The 21,697-nt window shown below is 38.0% G+C and overlaps 1 protein-coding gene across 2 annotated transcripts in view; it reads left to right on the top strand.

Moving 5' to 3' along the window:
• Positions 1 to 3,610: 3,610 nt before the first annotated feature.
• The window catches only part of LOC142178902 (anaphase-promoting complex subunit 1-like), a 29,574-nt gene continuing 11,487 nt past the window's right edge, over positions 3,611 to 21,697 (top strand). Inside the window, exons 1-11 of one of the 2 annotated variants that reach the window (XM_075248711.1) lie at positions 3,611 to 4,043; positions 4,245 to 4,308; positions 5,748 to 5,832; positions 6,733 to 7,010; positions 8,246 to 8,351; positions 8,446 to 8,603; positions 8,842 to 9,029; positions 9,109 to 9,178; positions 11,843 to 11,974; positions 18,961 to 19,448; positions 21,189 to 21,648. In XM_075248711.1, coding sequence (XP_075104812.1) covers positions 3,820 to 4,043; positions 4,245 to 4,308; positions 5,748 to 5,832; positions 6,733 to 7,010; positions 8,246 to 8,351; positions 8,446 to 8,603; positions 8,842 to 9,029; positions 9,109 to 9,178; positions 11,843 to 11,974; positions 18,961 to 19,448; positions 21,189 to 21,648 — 2,253 coding nt within the window. In that variant the 5' untranslated portion in view covers positions 3,611 to 3,819. Of the gene's footprint in view, positions 4,044 to 4,244; positions 4,309 to 5,713; positions 5,833 to 6,732; positions 7,011 to 8,245; positions 8,352 to 8,445; positions 8,604 to 8,841; positions 9,030 to 9,108; positions 9,179 to 11,842; positions 11,975 to 18,960; positions 19,449 to 21,188; positions 21,649 to 21,697 lie in introns of both variants that reach the window. The other variant, XM_075248712.1, reaches the window with a different exon arrangement.

A 21,697-nucleotide genomic window follows, 5' to 3' on the forward strand; every position in this document is an offset into this window, starting at 1 on the left:
AAAAACGAGACTAGCTTCGCCAAAAATAAAAATGTACAGATTGCGGAGCCCTCACAAAATATATGTATTAAATGCTTAGAACTCGGGACAGGCCGTTTAGCAAATTTCACGGCCCTACCAAAAAATAATAATGCGCTAGTTGCTTTAGGCGCGCCTTAATAATGTTATCTCCCTAAACTCGGGTGCACATTTATGTGACCCAAATCCAAATCTCAACGAAATCGAAATGTGTCTCTAATCACGGGTACATTGACTGTGACGTGGTCTGAGATGCATTTTCATGACGTTGCAAATTCATTTTTAAAATAATAAATGGGACGAGCCTCGACAAACAAAAAAAATGCAACTTGCGGGCCCCTCAGTAAATACTTGTTTTAAATTTACTCAGAATTCAGGAGGGCCGCTTAGCGAATTTCGTGGCCTTCCCAAAATAATAACACGATAGTCTCTTTAGGCGCGTGTTTAATAATCTACTTTCTTAAACTTGGGTGTGCATTTCATGCGACCCAAATCCAAATCCCAAAACGTCAAATAAAATATGTTCCGGATTGCCGGTGCATTTCATGTGACGCAGTCCAAAGACATGTTTTAAGCGATGTTCACATTCCTTAAAATAAATGATAAAAAACGGTTAAAAGTTAAATTTTGCACATAAGTTCACACTTGTATAAAATCAGATAATCAAGCCGAATATAACAGTTGAGCGACCGTGCTAGAACCACGGAACTCGGGAATGCCTAACACCTTCTCCCGGGTTAACAAAATTCCTTATCCGGATTTCTGGTACGCAGACTGTAATATGGAGTCATTCTTTTCCTCGATTCGGGATTAAAATTGGTGACTTGGGACACCCTAAATCTCCCAAGTGGCGACTCTGAAATAAATAAACCAATTCAGTCTCGATTGTCCTTTAATTGAAAAAAACTCCCTTGCGCCCTCGCGGGTGCGGAAAAAGGAGGTGTGACAATCGCTTCTTGATTTCGTACCTGGGAGGTTAATCTTCTTTAAAACCCTAGAAAGAGCTTAAGGGGGAATCTATGGGGTTTCTTTGGTCGTTTGCTATGAGAAATGAAAGAAAGACGAGTTAAAACCTATATGTATATGTGTGTGTATGTGTGTGTGTGTGTGTGTATATATATATATATATATATATATATATATATATATATCAACAATTTTGAAAAGTTAAAGAGGTGTTAGCTTGGCACTCTAGCATTGACCCATCTTTCGATGCTTATATCTTTTTATTCGAATGTCCTATGAATGAATGGTTAAGAGCATTGGAAACTAAATTCCAATATATTCAATTTGGTATACAATATGTCCCAAAAAGACCTCATATAACATACGAAATGTGTTGCTCAAAAAGCTTTAGTGACATACCTACTTGTCACATATGCAGTCTGTACAGTCTCGCAAAACTGCAAATATCTCTCTACTCCAATAGTGTATCAACAAACAGTTTAATGCATTAGAAACTAGTCTCGTAGATATTCAATTTGATATGTGGATTGTCCTGTAATTCCAAGTATTGGGAGAAAAGCTCCACTACATTTGACTTAATTTTCAACACATTTATGAATGTAACTTATGATGACCTTTGCCAAGTTTTGTTCCACAACTCGCTTGACTTAAAAGGGTAACACACGACTATCATATGCCTAAAATAAATCATAACATAACCTCCTTATCACGTTAAGAACCTTAGTCTCACCCCAAAGTGCATGTTTATACATTCCAAACTTATCGACTTTCGATGAAACTTATTTTCTTCAATTTGTTTAGCTTCTAAGCCTTTCCAACCATCTTGGCACTTGTTATTTATGATCTTATATATTTGTAACCCTCAAGATAACATGGTGATCTCATTTCTGAGCTTATATCAATTGACTTACGACATACTTTTGCGTACGAAAATATGGGGTGTAACAACGTGGGACCGAAATTGACTTTTGTTGACTTTTTGAGTGGGTTGGTAATTTACTCTAATAGTTAAATTATGATCTTTTGAGCATATATTGATTGGTTTGTACGTACTTTGACTAGTTTCGGGTTACTCGGCATCGATTTGAGGTAACTAGTAAGGTGCGGGAGCCTAGTAGTGGGCTTGAAAACAATGTAAGTCTCTTGCCTAATCTTGTAAGATAGAATTATCCCCGTAGGTATTTTAATTATTGTGTGCTACTTGTTATGGGTGCTACGTGCGTACGAGGTGACGAGAGTCCGTACGTAGCTGGATTCATATTTATGTCCGGGTAGACTTACACCTACACCATGCCTTAACTTTACTTTTTGAATTAAACTTGTGTGTTTGATTACTTGAATTTATAACTGAGATTGAGACTAGAATTTATGTATTGACCGAGCCTCTTACTTTGATTTTTGTGGGATATTTGATGATTTGTAACAATTATATTCCTCTTGCATTACTATCTTCATGTGGTGCTCATGTGATCGGTAGTTCAATGTCTTCTTGACTCGCACGTATCTTCACGGGTAAGAGAGTTTCTCTACTTTTATGGGATCAGGCCGTTTGCGTAAGCAGTATTATGAAATATTCTTATGGGATCGGGCCGTTCGCCTCGTAGTGTTGTGAAATATCATTATAGATCGGGGCGTTCGCCTCAGCGATATTGTGTAATATTATTCTTATGGGATCGGGCCATTCACCTCGTCAGACTTGTGCATAATACTCGATAGGGAGTTAACGTACATATGAGTTTTTCTGACTTGAGATTGGTTGTCCCAGTTTCCTTGGTAGTAGTGTTATGGTATTTGATGACTTCGTAATCACCCCTACTTGAGAACCTTATTATTTATATTGATCTGTTTCGTTACTACTTGTTGTGTTTCATACATGTCTATTTTATATACACTATTATTGAACCACTAGTAAGTGTCGATGTCGACCCCTCGTCACTACTTCTTCAAGGTTAGACTAGATACTTACTGGGTACGCGTTGATTTACATACTCATACTATACTTCTGCACTATTGTGCAAGTACCGATATAGGTACTTCACATGGCCATGGTCACTCGGGTGCGTAGCCGCATTTGCTGGAGACCTTGTGGTGAGTTGCTTTTCATGCTTCGACCCACAACACCCGGCGTCTCCTTCCCCCTATGTCCATTTTATTCTGTCTATTTTATTCCAGACAATAGTTATAGTAGTTCATATTTTTTGCAACACCGAGTTTTGGGGATCTAGTAGATGATTGTGGTTGTACCTAATACTATCATCATTTCACTTTATGTTTGTTTCATACTTTATGATTTATTAAGAATGAAAGTATTTTAATATGAATTCTAGACTTCATTCCACTTTCTTAATGAAATTCTTGATTTTAAAGGTATTATAAATGGATAATTGTGTTGGTGGTTCTCCGTTGGTCTGCCTAATGACAACGTTGGACGCCGTCACAATCTATGGTGGGAATTGGGCCGTGACAAAAGAATTATTTCCTTAATTTACTTGTAAGTACCTTTGCACATGAAGTGTGGCAAATTTACTATTCGATTAAAATTGCGTTTTGTTTGAGTTTTTGGAAACCTTGCAATTACTTTTGCAAAACACGAGAAGATTCAACTTGAGTTGTAACTTTTCCAAACAGGAAAAAAAGAAAAGAAAAAGCTTTCTTCGAATCCAACCTTGTCTTTAAAAAAAAAAGGGCGCCATTCAGTGCGCCCCGGTTAGGGTTTATGAGTAGATAGCTTACTCAGTCACTCCCACTTCAAAACCAAGAAACAGCAAAAAAAGAGCGGGAGGGAGCAGCAGAGACTACACTCCCGCTCATTCCCAACGCCTTTCGGCTCCGAAGATGTCAATTGGTGCCCGTGAACTTACTGTTCTTGGTGAGTTCAAGCCCTTTGGCTTGATTGCCGAAGCTCTTGACGGCAGCCCCTCCGATAATTGTGCGGAGGATTATCGTTACTTCCTGTTCAGTCCAGAATTGACCAAACAAAGAGATGAAGCCGATGAGCTCGATTTGCCGTCGCCGTCTAGTGACCGTAGCGATCATGAGCTCTTCATTAGAGGGAATAGGTATTTTGGTTAAGAAATTATCCCTTAAGGACTTCTAATGTTTTGCTCTTTCAATTCATAGTTGCAAATTTGTTAGCCTTCTTTCTTTAGTTTCTGTTTCTTTACTAAATTGCAATTAAGAAAGTCAAAGTTCCAAATTTTTTGTTTTGTGAATATCAAGATGTAACTTGGCTTTACTTGTTATTGCTCACATGATTACAGGATAATATGGAGCATAGGTTCGCGAGTCTATAAGAGGTTCACATCACCCTCCACAGTAATAAAGGTAACTCTGCAATCATAAAAACTTGCACAAATAGGGTAAAACAGTTCTTTTTGTGTATATCTAAACTTTTCAATCCCCTTAACGTAAGTGAAGCTTCTAGTATAGTGGTAAATGGGTTTTATAATTACTTTAGTTTGCAGATTCAAATCTCCTGTGTGATATCTTGTACTTTTTTGAATCCCTTGCTAGAATGCCGGGCTACGCTACTGACCCTACCACTAAGCATACACATGTACCTAGCTAAGAATATGGTTTACAAATGATTGACTCAGCATTCATATAAAGGTTTTGCTTATTGTATTGCCTTATTGAGTTTATGTAAGTTTTTTTGTATGCTTTCGTTGCTTGACGTCTTTTTATCCTAAAATGAAATCATGGAAATGCGATGTACTATTAAAATTTAGAACTGAAATAGGTCTACCTAGTCTCATTTATCATTTTTGTCTCTTTCATGATTGATCCAATTTCCATGATTTGTAGCTTGCAGAGTTGTCAAAGGCAAAAAGTTTAGAAAAGCGCTAGGGTCTGTCGGGCTTCAAGCACAAAGTACAAAAAAGCATGGGCAGTCAAGAAATGTGCTAATGATGAGAAATTAAAAATATGTATCTACTATAAGGAAAAAGTTACTACAAACACAAACATTTCTTAGTAGAACAAAAGAATTGGAAAAAAACTGCTAATCAGCTGAAATATATGAAGTAAAAATCACATCGATCATGTAAAAGAACCATTTATACTGAAATTGTAATTTTTATTTGTAATAAGAAAAAATTCATTCATAATGTTTTGTTAAAAATTATCATTTCCATACTAGTATTATTGTTTAGTTGCCACCCTCTTAAAGACGAGTTTATGGATGACGAGGCACATGACTTTGTGATAAAGAGCACCTAAGCAAAGTGAAACGTCCAACTTGGGTTTCACCTAGCTTAAAAAGTTAATAGTGTCTCAAGCGAACCTAAATATCATTGGTCGCTTGGTGAATCTGCAAAACCAGCTCAAGTAGTGGCTGGCTTGATTGAAATAAAATTTGAGCCATGTGAATGAAATTGTTCTATTTCATTTGCAACTATTTTTATTCTTACTTTAGATGCATTGTTACTGCTCAATAAATATGCAAATAACTGACTTGCTTAGACTATTGACATGAACCTGTGTGGTTTGGTTTGTAACAAACATTTGCAGGTCACTTATATGGCCAATACGTGGTTTCACGTAAATTTACATGTCTTGTGGAATTGTCTAATTTTATTCTTGTTCATTTCTTTGTCTATTAGTCCTCCCCACATCCACTTGGTGTCGTGCTTAGCTTTTGGCATATCTCACATAAATGGAACTTGATTTATGATTTTCATGATCATTACTTTTTTTTTAATCATTTGTTGTTTGCCTTCATATTCTCTAGGTGGATGTTTAATCAACTTTTAATGGTGTTTTAGGCATGCTGGTGCCGTATGGGCTATACTTCAGAAGCTGTTCTGTGCATTCTACAGAGTGATAGTTTGACAATTTATAACACATCAGGTGATTTAACCAGTTTTACTGCTGCGTATTCTATTTTACATTGAGCTAATTCCACATTTCTCACTGCATATAAAGAATTTCTTTGAATAATCAAGTCGATTTACTTGTCCCCAGTAAAATAAAAAATAAAGTTGATTTACTTGTCCCATGGCAAACATTAGACCAACTTTCCTTATTTTAGTTCCTATTGTTTATTTTTTATTTTTTCTTTCTAGGTAAGGAAAATCCATACAACTTAGGATTTGAAAAAATCAATAATTTGACATTTATTGAACAACTAGAGTCGGTAAGCGAATTGACTGATGTGTTTCGGTGAAGGAATTGGTTGACATTTGGAGTTCTCATCATGTTCAAATACCATGTACGCTTTTAAATGTGTACCAGTGTGAGATTTTGTGATTGGAGTTGATAGGTCTGCCTTTTCTTTTATGGGTCATAATTGTAGAGTAGTGAAGCAAACTGGTGTCGGCTCCCTTGCAACTGCCTCTTTGGGATGTGTTAAAATGATTAAACATAAAGTTGTTCAAAACTGAAAGGGGAACTGGAGTTTAGTGCAGCAGAGGGGCAGATTTGGTTTTTAGTTGATATTTGAACTATTGTTGGCAAAGAAATTAGTTTTTTTCTCTAAATTGTGTCGATACGTTTTTTTGGTTTGATTTTAATTTTGTGGTAATGGGAGGCTCTGAATGAGGCTATTTTCACAATTAAAGAGTTGCTGAGTAAAGAGGAGACAAAGTGGGCCAAATTTTCATCCTTTCAAAATTTTCAATTACCTGACCCATGGCAATCTTTTTAGTATTTAAATTTTCCTCTTTTTGTCAAAGTGAGTTCTTGCCGTTTTGCCATTACAATTGCTTGTTTAGAGAAGATGTTAAAATTGCTGAGTGGTTTGCCTTGTAGGTGAAGTAACATCCGTTCCTCTTTCTCGTAACATCACCTCCATATGGCCTCTTCCATATGGTTTACTGCTCCAACAGGCACCTGAAGGGAGCTCACCAGCGCATATCCCATTTTCGTCTTTGAGTCCATTTTTAAGTGCTCGTGATACATTCCGTTCAAAAAGGGACATTAACCCTCAGAATGGTACTGCTGTTCATGGTCTAGATTTTACTGTCAGGGGAGATGGTTCTTCAATGTCCTCACTTCAGATACTAAAGGATCCATTGGAAGAACCTCAGGTGTACATGATGCTTTCTCTGCCTCCCCTCTGTCTCTATTATTTTCTTTTCTTTTGTTTTGTTTTATTGTCTATTCCTTTTCTCTTTCTGATCTTGGGCTTTGGTAATATTATATTGTTATCTAGAGAAATAAACTTAGATAGTCCCTCCTATATGAGTATTTTTATCCTTTATCTATACTGCTGAATATAAAACTTCCCTTATCTTTGTAAAAGTGGTCAGCTTTAGTCTAACCCTTAATGCGGTTTGTAAAACTAACTGTAAGTTCCCGAAAGTTACGGCAACTATTAAGGAAGAAAATTGCATTTCAGGTTGCTCCTTCTAAGACTATTTAAAGTTCTCCACACTATTTATAGTACAATCTGCTTGCTCCTTCTAAGACTACCCGCACTAAAAATTGCATTTCAGGTATAGAGCTTGTCTCTTCTCCTTCTTTCTTTGACATCTTAAAAGAAAAGCTTTAAACTAATAGGCTTACCCCAACGAGGACACGCTCAATACTTGCTTGTAGGATTGTTGTTCATCCAGCTGGTTCAAAATCGGCGATGGTCAAGCCGGAGAAAGTTGATTATTTGAACTTGCCTTGTCCTATTCTTTATGGGGACATTCATCGCGAAGCTCTCTTTTAGTGTCACTGTATAATTTATGTCACTAATGCTTCCATTATCTCTACAATATTGCCGTAAACATAAACCACATAAGTAAATATCATTTCCTGCTATTAAATCTGGCACTTACCGAGACTTTAGAAATAAAACCTTAAGCTAGTTTTTTTGAAATCATTATCAAGTTAAATGGTTGAGTTCAAGGGACTTAGGGAAAAAGGGGGTCGACAGGTGGGAGGCAAACGAGAAAAGGGGTCTGATGGGATTAATTTGGGAGATGACGGAGAGTCACGTGACTTCTATGTGACTCACTAACACCATATTTAACTGGGCTTTGATAGTTGGACAATTCTGTTATTTTTGACTCAGTTTGAGTGTTTGACCGTTGGTTTTACAGACCCTGTTAAGGTTAGACTAAAGTTGTCTACTTTTATAGAGATAATAGTTTTATTATATTCAGTGGTATAGATAAGGGATAAAAATACTCTATAGGAATATTTAAGGACTATTTAAGTTTATTACTCCTGTAATCCACTTATATTTGCTCTTTGTCAGCTAAAGGGATAGTATTTTCCTCCCTAGAGTTTTTGATTCAAATTTGATTGTACTTTTCTATTCTGATTATCACAGCCTACCTATATTGAGGAGAGGGGGAAATTAAACTTTATTAAAGAATTTGATGAAAGGACCATCTGGACTGGAGACTGTGTCCCCCTGATGGCGTCATACAACAAAGGTTTCTCCTTTTATTTTTAGTTAACTATTAGATTGTCCCTTCTTTGTTGGTTGACTTATAATAGAGTGCATTCTGTCCCTGATTTACTTTGCAGCTAAGCTTCAACATTCTTTATGGGTTGTTGAAAAAATCAATTCTAACATTGAAATGGGAAATTCTAGATTTCCTGATGTTCCTGTTGGGGTGCTAACAAAGCAATTTTCATTCCGGAGGATATGGCAAGGAAAGGGTTCCCAAACAGCTGCTAGTAAGGTTTGATTATAGATGATTCTTTTGTTGCTTTAATAAAAAGAATGTCATGCTACTCCCTCTACCCTCGTAATTGGGAAAGGAATAGAAATTCTTTTGTTGCTTGACGGGGCATTGCTCTCAGTGAACTACATTATTAGGAATCTAACGTCCTAGTTTATAATCATATCTCCATGAACGATTTCATATATTTGTGTCCTTATATGTGCTTGTCGTTTAGAGCCTCAAGTAATTTTCTCAGGTGTTTCTAGCAACTGATGATGATACATCACCCATTATTTGCTTTCTACTCCAAGAGCAAAAAAAGTTGTTGTCTTTGCGGCTTCAGACTGTCGAAATAAATACGGAAACTATCTATGATATTAAGCCTGACATGAGTTGGAGCATACTAGCAGTTGCTGCAGCACCAGTTGTTGTTACTCGACCAGGGTAGGTTTTGCTATGTATTTTGGTTTTATCTAGCTATATTACAATGTTTTGCTCTTGACTGCCAATTTCTGATCTTCAGAGTTAAAGTGGGTGGACTTCCGTTTGTGGATATTGTTGTGTTGACTTCAGAAAACACTCTTCTTCTGTATGTAAGTGCAATGCTAAACTCTCTTACATAACTGCTCCTCTTAGTAGAAAACAATTTCTATGCCATGAATTGCATTCGTCTCATCTTCCTGTTAAAGCGGAGGACTTCCATTTGATGTATTCTAGAATATTTGCATCTGGAATATGTCAACTCTCTCTGTGTTTACTTCGCTTTTGGCTGAATATATTGGTGACTCTATTTTGCAAAAGTTATTTCTTTTGTGTGCTAAATGCTAATGTGCCGTTGTCTTTTTCACAAAAGTTCTTTGTCTGAAAGGGACAACTTTTGCGATATTTGGTATGTTTGCAGCAAATACTGTTTTTCTCTCTTAATTCTTTTATTTTTCCTTTTAAATTTTTGCATGATTGTCATTATGATTTGTGTAGCTTTTTGATTTCTTTCTAGATGGTAGAAGGTTTCCTAGAGAAAGCTGGAAGTAAGTGTTGATAATTTGCATTGTCAAATACATTACAAGAGGTTATTCATACAAATACAAAACTTGATTTTGGATGAAAGGATATTTTCATTTTTTGTTCATTGAGTAAAGGACTAGTATAACTGAGTGGTTATAAGCGCGAGAACATTGAAAAGATAGAGGAAGTTTTCTGTAACTGTGGGCTTACACTAAGGATCTGCCTTCAACACTTCTTCTTTTCTCTAGAATTATAGATGAGCTAACCAATAATAGACGTATGCTATTTGCAAATGTTATTGTGTTATTTGGTGAAACTCACAAAGGATCAACTAAAAGTTAGAATTATGGGAAAACACTCATGTAAGAGTTTTAGAATAAGTAGAAGTAAGTAAGAAAGTACATATGCGCGCAAATTTTGTCAGTATAAGAAGAATGAAGACGAAGCTGGATTAGTTGGGATCATAGTATCTAAACGTAGATAATTCATATATCTAGGCTCAGAGGTTTGGATGAATGACACGATAGATTAGACGAACTCGTGAAGTCTGTGTATTGACTTTTCAGATATTCAAAAGACTATCTTTTAGGAAAATTACGTGATAGATGAAAGAAATCGCACAATAAAAAAAAGATGGTTGGATTCCAAGTCCAAGTCTTGAGTGATAATGCTGGAGAATCCTTCTTGGCAAGGGAAACAACCTTCGCCAAGGTTCCGAAGGAAAGATAGATCTGAACCAACACAATCACTATAATCATCCGTAGTGCAAGAAGAATGGTATGCGATTTGAAGAAGCTTAACAATGTAGGGACCCTTTTTTTTCAGGGTGGGGTGGGGTGGGGGAGGGGTTCTGACTTTGTCTTGGTTAAGTACTAGCTTAGTGCTGGACTATTTATTATCGATGAATTCTTATTTGCATTTAAAAAAAATTGATGGACCGAGTTACCTTGTACATATACCATCGGAGGATGCAGGTACCCAGTGGATTAGTTGAGGTATAGACAGGGTGGTTCAAACACCACTGTTATAAAAATGAGATGATATAGATTTAAAATTACATGGAGGTAAGTTTCAAAAACATATAATCTCTCAAAATTGATGCAGCTTTAGCTAAAAATAGAACACAATTGAAGCAAAAGATCCGTATAGACGATCCAAATGGGCTGATATTAAGGCTTCGTTATTGTTACACTTACATTAGGTCCATTCTTTGTCAGAAGTCGTGTTATAACTCTTATATCCGTGTATCAGTATGTATGAGATTTAGAGAATTTCTAGATTTAGAGAACCCCTAATTTGTGTTAACATGCAAATTATTTGGTATTGGAATGAAATAGACCTGAATAAAGTGACATGGATATAGATGATTATTCATATAGCTGATGCCAAGCTAAATTACTGTGGCTTAGATAATTGATTGATTGATATTTGAATCCTTTATTGGAACTCATCCATTAGATTCTTCTTTTGAAGAGCTTAGAGTAGATGCATTCTCTTTTGAAGTTTGCTTGGGGTAGGGTCAGGTCATTGTGGAGCAGGTTTAACGTGGGAGGAGAGCAAGTCTTCTTTTTATTCTCCTCCTTTCTTTTTTCCCGTTTCTGTCCCCTTTCTGTTCCTGCCAAAATTTACAATCTGGGACATGTAAACCTGGTAGTTGTTTAGTTATCCTGATGTTTTCAAGCTTGACATAGATGGTGTCATGGTTTATTTTCCAGTGAAACACATTTTGGCTTCTTGAGGAAATTTCACCTTTGCCTTGGCACATTGTTTAGATGGGTGTAGGACATGAGAATGATATTGCAAGATTTTCAATATCGTACCAATCCTATGTGAACATGTCCTTTTGAGGTTCTGATGTGCTTTTATGTCTAAAGAACTCAGGGGTCATTTCGGTGGGTAAGGGATAACAAACTCGGGATAAAATGCGGGATTATTTTATCCCGCGTTTGGTTAAGAGTATTAATTGGTCCGTACAAAATGGTGGGATTATATGGGTTAGCTAATTCCATGGGATATCCTTATCTAATCCCATCCTGGTAACAAAACGACCCCTCAGTGTAGGAAAAAAACCCTATGATCATCCACATTGTGATAAAAAGTATTTAGAAATTTTAATTCACTTTTGTATACCACTTAATTCATCACAAAATTATTTGTGGAAGGATGTCATCACCTTCGCACGTCACTTTCGCTTAGTATCTGATGTTTTCATTTCTTCATGAAATATGATGTTTTACCTTTTAAAATTGCAGTCCGGGAAGCAATGCCTTTGTAGATTCAAGTTGTCTTCCCTTGGCAAAGATCAGATTTTGCATGATCCTAAAATTGTTGGGTTAGCCGATGCTGTTGAGGAGCGTATCAATGTAATTGTGAACAGTGGACGGGTATGGTTGCTGACTGTATTTAGCTTTTGTTATTTGAGGCTGAAGTAGTTTGTAAGTTCTTCATTGTGACTTTTGCATCCCATATTGTGATTGTTACTAATGATGGGACTGACATCAGATAACGAGATTGTGAGTCTATATCTGGTTTTACCTTCATTGAGCTTTAGATGGCTAGGATGAATCACTAAATTTCTATACCACATAAAATTTCAATGAAATTGTTTGGGCAATAGGTTAGTACTGAGGACCTTCATTCTATAGAAACAGAGGAGTTAAATGGTATATTTTCCTTTCTGATGGCTAAAATCATTGTTCAAGTAGCTTTTGAAATGTGTAATTTGAAGAAGATGGTCTTTCGTTGCTTTTGCCGTCGTCTAGGTGACAATTGATACATGTATTTTTATTTGCGACAAACTGTCATGTTGAAGTAGCACTATTAGGGATTACACTGTTTGAATGGAATAAGAAAAAAATAAGAGATGCAGTTCTCAAGTTATCCTCCTACCTTTATTTCTTTTGTTTCTTTTTTGCAATCATAGGCTTTAAAATGCTGGAAAAATTGCTATGCCTGGGCTTAAGTGTAGATTCCTAGAAGGAGATCATTCTTTCTGCTTTTGTGGCTATTTGAAGCTGGAAATACATTCGTGCTCTCAGTTATTTGCATTATGTCATCCATCTTATTTTCCCCTTTGAAATGATTTTTGGCAATCTAGAATATCTATTTCTCTCTAAAGGAGCATCCATATTAGAATTGTGATAGTGCATTTTTCCACTGCAAATTTAGGGAAAATTCAGTTTTAAGGCATAGGATAGCCAGAAGGCATTACAACCTCGCCAACCACTTCGGCCTAATCATCCCACTTCTTGTTCAAATACTAATAATTAAGGTGAAGCTGATTCAGGAACGATAAATATCTTTATGACTGTGAGAATACACGGGAGAAAATATGATTGATATTATTCACATATGTTAAACATGATATAATGAACCCTATATATATATACATAACATATCCTACTCCTAATACATATGGGATTAGGGTTACATAACTATTCTAAAACTCCCCCTCAAGCTGGTGCATATAAATCATATGTACCGAGCTTGTTACATATGTAGTTAATACGAGGACCAGTGAGAGACTTGGTGAAAATATCTGCAAGCTGATCATTGGACTTCACAAACTTTGTAGCAATATCTCCCGAGAGTATCTTTTCTCCGACAAATTAACAGTCAATCTCAATGTGTTTAGTTCTCTCATGGAACACTGGATTTAACACAATATGAAGAATAGCTTGATTATCACACACAAGTCCCATCTGACTAATCTCACCAAATTTTAACTCCTTGAGCAACTGTTTGATCCAAATTAGCTCACATGTCGCCATAGCCACTGATCGATATTCTGCTTCTGCACTAGACCGAGCAACCACATTTTGTTTCTTGCTCTTCCAAGATACCAAATTTCCTCCTACTAAGACACAATATCCAGAAGTAGAACGTCTATAAGAAGGTGATCCTGCCCAATCAGCATCTGAGTATCCAACGATCTGCTCATGGCCACGATCCTCAAACAATAAACCTTTGCCTGGAGCTGATTTTATATACCGAAGAATACGAACAACTGCATCCCAATGACTATCACACGGAGAATCCATAAACTGACTCACAACACTCACAGGAAAGGAAATGTCAGGTCTTGTCACTGTAAGGTAATTTAATTTATCAACCAACCGCCTATATCTTGCAGAATCGCTAAGAGGCTCCCCCTGTCCTGGCAGAAGTTTAGAATTCGGATCCATCGGAGTGTCAACAGGTCTACAACCTGTCATTCCTGTCTCCTCAAGAATATCTAAGGCATACTTTTGTTGTGAGATCACAATACTGAGCTAGACAGAGCGACCTCAATACCCCAAAAATACTTTAGTTTGCCCAGATCCTTAGTCTGAAAGTGTTAAAAGAGATGTTGCTTCAATTTAGTAATACCATCCTGGTCATTGCCGCTAATAACAATGTCGTCAACATAGACCACCAGATAAATACAGATACTTGAAGCAGAATGCCGATAAAATGCAGAGTGATCAGCTTCACTCCGAATCATGCCAAATTCCTGGGTAACTGTGCTGAACTTAGCAAACCAGGCTCGAGGAGATTGCTTTAGACCATAAAGTGACCGGCGCAAGCGACATGCAAGGCCACGAGACTCCCCCTGAGCAACAAACCTAGGTGGTTGCTCCATATAAACTTCATCCTCAAGGTCACCGTGTAAAAAAACATTCTTAATGTCTAGCTGGTAGAGGGGCCAATGGCGAACAATAGCCATGGATAGAAAAAAGGCGGACTGATGCTATCTTAGCCACGGGAGAGAAGGCATCACTGTAATCGAGCCCAAATATCTGAGTATATCCCTTGGCAACAAGACGAGCCTTAAGACGATCAACCTTACCATCCGGACCAACCTTGACTGCATACACCCAACGATAACCAACAGTAGATTTACCTGAAGGAAGAGGGACGAGCTCCCAAGTACCACTCGTATGTAAAGCAGACATCTCGTCAATCATAGCCTGTCGCCATCCTGGATGAGACAATGCTTCACCTGTAGACTTAGGGATGGAAACAGAGGACAAAGAAGATAGAAAAACATAATAGGGTGATGACAAACGATGATAACTTAAACCAACATAATGGGGATTAGGATTAAGGGTGGTCCGTATACCTTTCCGAAGTGCAATAGGTGTACTAGGAAGAGACAAGTCCGCAGTAGGAGCAGGGTCAGGTGCAGGACGTGAATCAGCTGGGCCTGATGCTGGGTGCGGACGACGATGATATGTCAAGAGTGGTGTTCCTGTGGCAGAGAGTCTAAGGGGAGCCACACTAGACTCTCCAATGGTAGGAAATTGTAAGACTTTTGTAGCGGAAGGTGAAGGAGGAGCTATAGACTCGGGTAAGACTTTTGTGGCGGAAGGTGAAGGAGGGGCTATAGTAGACTCCTCAAAAGTCGGTATAGGTAAGACCTCAGATATATCAAGGTGGTCAGAATGGTCAGAAGAGGTAAAGAAAGGTTTAGACTCAAAAAATGTGACCTCAGAGGACATAAAGTACCTATGAAGATCAGGTGAGTAACAACGATATCCCTTCTGAACATGAGAATAACCAAGGAAGACATACTTGAGAGCACGGGGAGCTAACTTATCTTTTCCAGGGGCTAAGTTATGAATGAAACAAGTGCTCCCAAAAGCACGAGGGGGAATAGAGTATAAGGGTGACTGGGGAAACAATACTGCATACGGAATCTGATTCTGGATGGGAGATGAAGGCATCCGATTAACCAAATAACAAGCTGTGAGAACTGCATCGCCCCAAAAACGCAACGGAACATGAGATTCAATGAGAAGTGTGCGAGCAGTCTCAATAATGTGCCTATTCTTTCCCTCTGCAACCCCATTTTGCTGAGGGGTATAAGGACAAGAGGTCTGATGAATAGTTCCTTGAGAAGTCATAAACTGCTGAAATTGAGAGGATAAATATTCTAAGGCATTATCACTGCGAAAGTCGAATGGAAACACCAAATTGATTTTTAATTTCAGCACATGAATTCTGGAATATAGAAAACAACTCCGAACGATCTTTCATTAAGAAAATCCAAGTACATCTTGAATGATCATCAATGAAACTAACAAAATAACGAAATCCCAAGGTTGAATTGACTCTACTAGGACCCCATATATCAGAATGAACTAAAGAAAAAACAGACTCTGTATGACTCTCAATACTACGAGGAAAGGAGGCTCGGGTATGTTTCCTGAGCTGACATGACTCACATTCTAATGTGGATAAACTAGACAAACTAGGCACCATCTTCTGAAGCTTGGATAAACTTGGATGTCCTAAACGTCTGTGAATTAGGTCCGGAGGATCTGTAACTAGACATGCTTTGGAGGAATTGAGTGAGTTAAGGTAGTAAAGGCCTTCTGATTCAAGTCTTGTTCCAATCGTCTGTCCCGTACTGTGGTCCTGCATAATAAAAGAATCATCAATAAAATATATACCATAATGGAGGGCACGAGTCAAACGACTAACAGATGCAAGATTAAAAGGACAGCCAGGGACATAAAGAACGGAATCTAGAGTGACAGGGTAGGGGATTCGCTTGTCCAACACCTTTTGCTTTAGTTTGAGACCTATTGGCTAAAGTAACAGTGGGAAGAGACTGTGAATACGCAATATTTGACAAAAGTGATTTATTACTAGAGATATGATAGAAGCGGCTGAGTCCACAACCCATTGTCCAAGAGTACTAGACTGAGAAACACAAGCAAAAGAATTACCAGCAACAAAAGTATCAGTCTGAGCAACAGAGGCTACTTGTGGAGATGTCTGCTCACTTGCTCGATATTGAAGGAACTCATTATACTCCCCTTCAGATAAAGAAAATCCCTGTTTACCTGTAGTCTCGGTCTGAGCAACATAAGCATTTTTGGGTGGGCGACCATGTAAAGAATAGCACACGTCACGAGTGTGTCCAAGTTTATGACAATAAGAGCACTTGGGTCTAGATCTTCCAAAATGACCTCCTCCTCGTCTATTCTCCATAGTTTGAGATGCCCGATTGTCCACTGACTGGGATACGAGGACAGATAAGTCAAGTGTCTGTGATGAGCTCACTGGGTGATTTGGTGCTGCAGCAAGGCGAAGTAATTGAGAGAATAATTCATCAACTTTGGGGACAGTCGAACTAGCCAAAATCTGGTCACGTACTGAATCAAGGTCATTAGGGAGTCCAGCGAGTGTAAGAACTAGAAACATCTTCTGTTGTTGCTCTTGTTGCTTTTCAATACTAGCAGAAATTGGCATCAACGTCTCAAATTCTTCCATGACTGCCTGTACTGTCCCAATTAAGTAGACATATCCAATACCCGTTTCTTCAAGCTTGTCATTCGCGATATTACATCATAGAAACGAGATATATCATTAGTGTATAAATGACGAGCCTTTTCCCAAACTAAATTAACATGTCTGGAATGGACGGAACAAGGGCATCAATTTGGAATCAATAGATCGCCACAAAATACTACATAACTGAGCATCGACCTTCTCCCAAAAGTGTTTTGGCCTTTTCATCACCTTCGCTAGCCTTTTTTGTTAAATGATCTTGAACTCCTTGACCTCTACACCACAACTCGACAGACGAAGCCCAAGCTAAGTAATCATAACACCGGAACTGCCAGAACTCGGGTTTTTAGACCCGAAAGCATCGACTCCCAAAGACATCATTGGATTATCACCAAATAACAGAAAGAATTAACTGACAACTCGCTGAAACAGATGAAGGAAACACTGTTTTTGCCGGAAAATTACTGTAGCTGCCGGAAAAAGTCTGTGTATTCATCGGAAAAACTCAAAGTGGTCGGAATCAAACGAAAAAGGTATGGATAGACTCGGAATTACTAGGCGATCCGACTGTCCAACTGGAAGATTTTCAAAAAATGGTCGGAACAGTGTTCACGCGCCGGCGCGTTGGGCGCGTATGTTGGATCTCGTCGGGAAGTTCTGGCGCGTGTAAGGGAGTTTTCCGGTGGGGTTTACTGGGGTTTGGTCGCCGGAGCTTGAGGAGTCTTGTGGTGGTGTTGGTTTTTTGCATACACCAACAGAAATTGATGTGATTACGGGCAGCCTTCTAAGTCACCGGAAAATTGCACGGCGATGAGGTCTTTCTTCCCGGAAGTCGCTGGAATGATGCACAACGATAGGTTTCTCACTAAAGCTCTGATACCATGTGAGAATACACGAGAGAAAATATGATTGATATTATTCACATATGTTAAACATGATACAATGAGCCCTATATATATACATAACATATCCTACTCCTAATACATATGGGATTAGGGTTACATAACTATTCTAACAATGACTAACAGGTCCATAATCGAAAAAGTAATAAAGAAGATGCCTATCTATAAAGCATTGATTTGAAGAGGGAAGAAGTCCCACAGAGAGACGATATGTGGGCGTTCCCAAATTGGCCGCTATTCAGGTAAAGCCAATATAATTCACGCCTGTTGGCGTTTCAACGTACCTTCTCCTTTCAGGGCCTGTTGTGGTGCCAAGTTGTCCCTATTGTAAAAGTTTCTTCTTTTGTCCGGCATTTTTGAATATCTTCAACTCACTGTTATAGGTTCTACTTGTGCTGCAAAGTCTCGTTTTGATTTTAGCTATGTTGTCGATACTTACTGTTTCCCAAGTCTCATGTAGTTTTACTAACTCGATAATTATGACATTTTACTGGCTGAATAAGTTAGATAGTTGGGAAATAGATGTAGATTATTAGTTGTTTCTCTCTTTCTCCACATTGTGGTTGGGGCTTATACAGTTTGGAAAAAGTTTTCATTTTCAAATTTACTACAACATTTTCCCCGGACCCCGCGCATAGCGGGAGCTTAGTGCACCGGGCTGCTCTTTTTTACTAACATTTTCTGCTGAAAAACTTATTCTTATGAGAAGTTATTTGGAGAAAGAGGAGACTTTCATATTCCAGCACCAATAAACACCAGTATTTCTGGAAGAGAAGATAGACTGTAGAAGAGAGGGGCTGCAAACACAGCTGTTAGTGCTCCATAGCTCTTAAATCCCTCACGGATAAAAATGTGAGAGTAAGAAAATAGGACAGAGAGATTAGAACCTGTTATCACCAACTTAAAATCTCACATCTGAAGACAATGTTGAGAAAAGAGATGGATCCAAAATGGAGTGGTATTGTGCGAGGTCTTTACCCTGGTGGATTGATGTTTTTGATGGGAAGGAGCCAAAGAGAGACCCGGGGGGGGGGGGGGGTGCTGGATGGAGGATCAAGACAGTCTTCTTTAAGTTATCATCCCTTATCTGTTAATTTTGATAACCATATATAGTCTGATATAGGTCAGTTGAGTTTCTAAGTTCTAACCAGGATGGAATTATGATTTCCCGCTTTATTTTGGCATTTCAGATTTACCGATGTACTTGGCGACGCAATCCATCATCGTCCTTGGCAAATGATTGCATCACTGCATTGGCGGAGGGGATGAGCTCTACTTTGTATAATCACTTTCTTGTTCTTCTTTGGCGCAATGGTGATCAAGCATATCTGAGTAGGACGGATCTGACTGCTGATTCTGAGTGGGAGTCCTTTCAAAGTGTAATATCACAAATATGCAAAGAGTCTAGTCATAATTCTGAAAAGCTTTCAGATTCTGTTTCATGCTCTTCATGGGAGTTCCTTATTAACAGCAGATATCATAAGCAATACAGCAAAAGCTATCCTATATCTGGATTTTCAGAAACTTCAATTGATCAGCAGGGATCGTATTCACCTGGATCATTCGTGGATACGTCACATAATGCTGAAAGTTCGTTGTATGCAGAATTGCTGGCAGAGACCCTAGATACACTGCATACTGTATACGAAAGTTTGAAACTAAACAACCTCCGTAAACGGTAACATTCCTGTTTACATTTATTGTTTCATCAGCTCATTTGTCATTTTAAACCATCTTTTATGTTCATTCTTTCATTTGCGCTGTTAACACTAGTTCTTTATGCTTCTCTACAAGTACTATTGCTAAGGAACATTGTGCTTTCTCTGGATAGACAACAATCAGAGGGGAAAAAGGAGTCAGTTCCTGAAACATTTATGCATTTCAAGTACAAGGAAACCTAATCTGGAATTTAAGTTGTCATATTTACAGCCTACTACATATCCTCCTATGTTTATCAAAAATAATGTTGGTCTATCTGTGTTACCTGAAAGAAAAGAAACACGGGGAAAGATAGGACTCAGGAGTCAGTTCCAGATCCTCTCACATTTGACCTTTGGAGAAAGTTTCCTAAATCTGATATTTCAGATCTGCTGTTAATTCAGCTTTGATGCCCATTGTCTCTCCAAATTATTGTATTTATATACAGTGAGCTGTGATGCCCTTTTTCAATGTATGTGTTGTAGATCTGTCTGTTTGTCCCAAAAGAAATAAAACCAACACTCTCTTAGATATCTTTTGATCTTTTTACCTGAATTTGGAGCCCTTCTTCAGGATACATAAGAAGGCAATATAGTAAAGTCTTGGAGCTTTTATAGTATCAGTCTATCAGACTGGTGCCAGTGAATATAATTCAATGGTGACCGATGTCACGACATTTGCGTCGTCATTCTAGTTGGATAAGATGACTACTGAGAAAGTTTTGAGCTATCCTGCTGATTTAACAGTCGTATCTCTAAGCCACTATTTTTGTAATGTTGGTCTGTGAATTGGAGTGGCAAATGGTGCACACAGTGGCTAAAGCTTTAGCTTATCTGCCTTCAGAGTTGAATAAAATCTTGTAATTAATATCTCTGAGTAGAAGTATTTTAGTTGTGAAATTTTTAATGCTTTTTTCACAATTTTATCATATTTCTGGAGATACAGATTGACCAGATTCTATATGTAGTGATCTGCATTGCTCTTGCAAATAAATAGGAAAAAAAGGAAAAAGAGAAGATGGTTTCACATTACATAGGTTGTTTGAGATTTCTGTGGAGTCCTTTGTTTTTACTTCTAACGACTTGTTTGCTATCCAATAACCATATCTTGTAAAAGTAAAAATGCAAGATTCTCTAGAAATGAGCTCTGTTTGCTGTAATATAATCTATCTGGCTGAAATTTAGGGTAACCTTCCATGATGTGCTGATCCCGACCAATATGGCATACCGATAGCTAATGTTATGTCAGAAGATCCAAAAGGAGAAAAACGAAAAAAGAAAAAAAGAAAAAAAAGAAAAAAAGACAAGTAAGTTGTGCATGAATTTTCTTTTGGTTTCGTTAGCTTGCAACTCTAAGCTTGATATTTTGGGGTAATTTTGATTTGGAACTCGCGTTGCTTGTTAGTTGGAAACTTTATTTAATATGAGATGAATGACTTTATATGCCATTGCCACCTTCCTTTCCCAGGGGAGGGAGGTGGAATGTCTCTGCTGGTTAATTGATTTTCTAGTGGGTAAAATATATCTTGCCAATGGATCAACACTGTGAGTTGGACTTGATGTTAACAGTTCAAAATATATTTGTAGATAAAGAGCAATTTTTTCCTGTATTAACTCATTGACTTCTGCAGTTTTTTCTGATGTGTTAGTAAAATCTCTTTCGCTTATTGCGCTTCCATAATCTCATGTGGTATCCACTTAAAATACTAAACTTAATGCAGAGATTTGGGTCTTCTGGTGGTTCTATTATGTGATATTGCTGCTTTCCTGCACGAAGATTGCTACTTGGATCATTATATACGCGACTTTCCTTGCCTCTCAAAAGGCCGTGAAGTATCTCTCACCTCATCCCCCAAGAAAATTCCTCCTAGTTTATTCAGGTGGCTTGAGTCCTGCTTGAAGCATGGGTGTAGTTCTGCTAGTATCAGTCATCTCCCATCTTTGATCTTCAAAGATGGAAGTTCTGTTGTCAACTGGGGACGGAAAATTGTATCGTTCTATAGCTTGTTATGTGGCGCTGAGCTTTTGGGTAAAAGGTTATCTTCTGGGGTTTCTTGTGCTGTTGCATCTGGATCATTTAATACTCCAGAGGAACTAACTATCTTGGCAATGGTTGGAGAAAGAGTAGGTCTACAGCAGTTAGACTTGTTGCCTGCTGGAGTTTCCCTTCCTCTTCGAGATGTGAGTGAAGAGCTAAAAGAAATTTACATCTGAGGTTTCCAATCCAAAA

Source organism: Nicotiana tabacum, unplaced genomic scaffold (assembly GCF_000715075.1).
Source record: "Nicotiana tabacum cultivar K326 unplaced genomic scaffold, ASM71507v2 Un00029, whole genome shotgun sequence".
NCBI lineage: Eukaryota > Viridiplantae > Streptophyta > Magnoliopsida > Solanales > Solanaceae > Nicotiana > Nicotiana tabacum.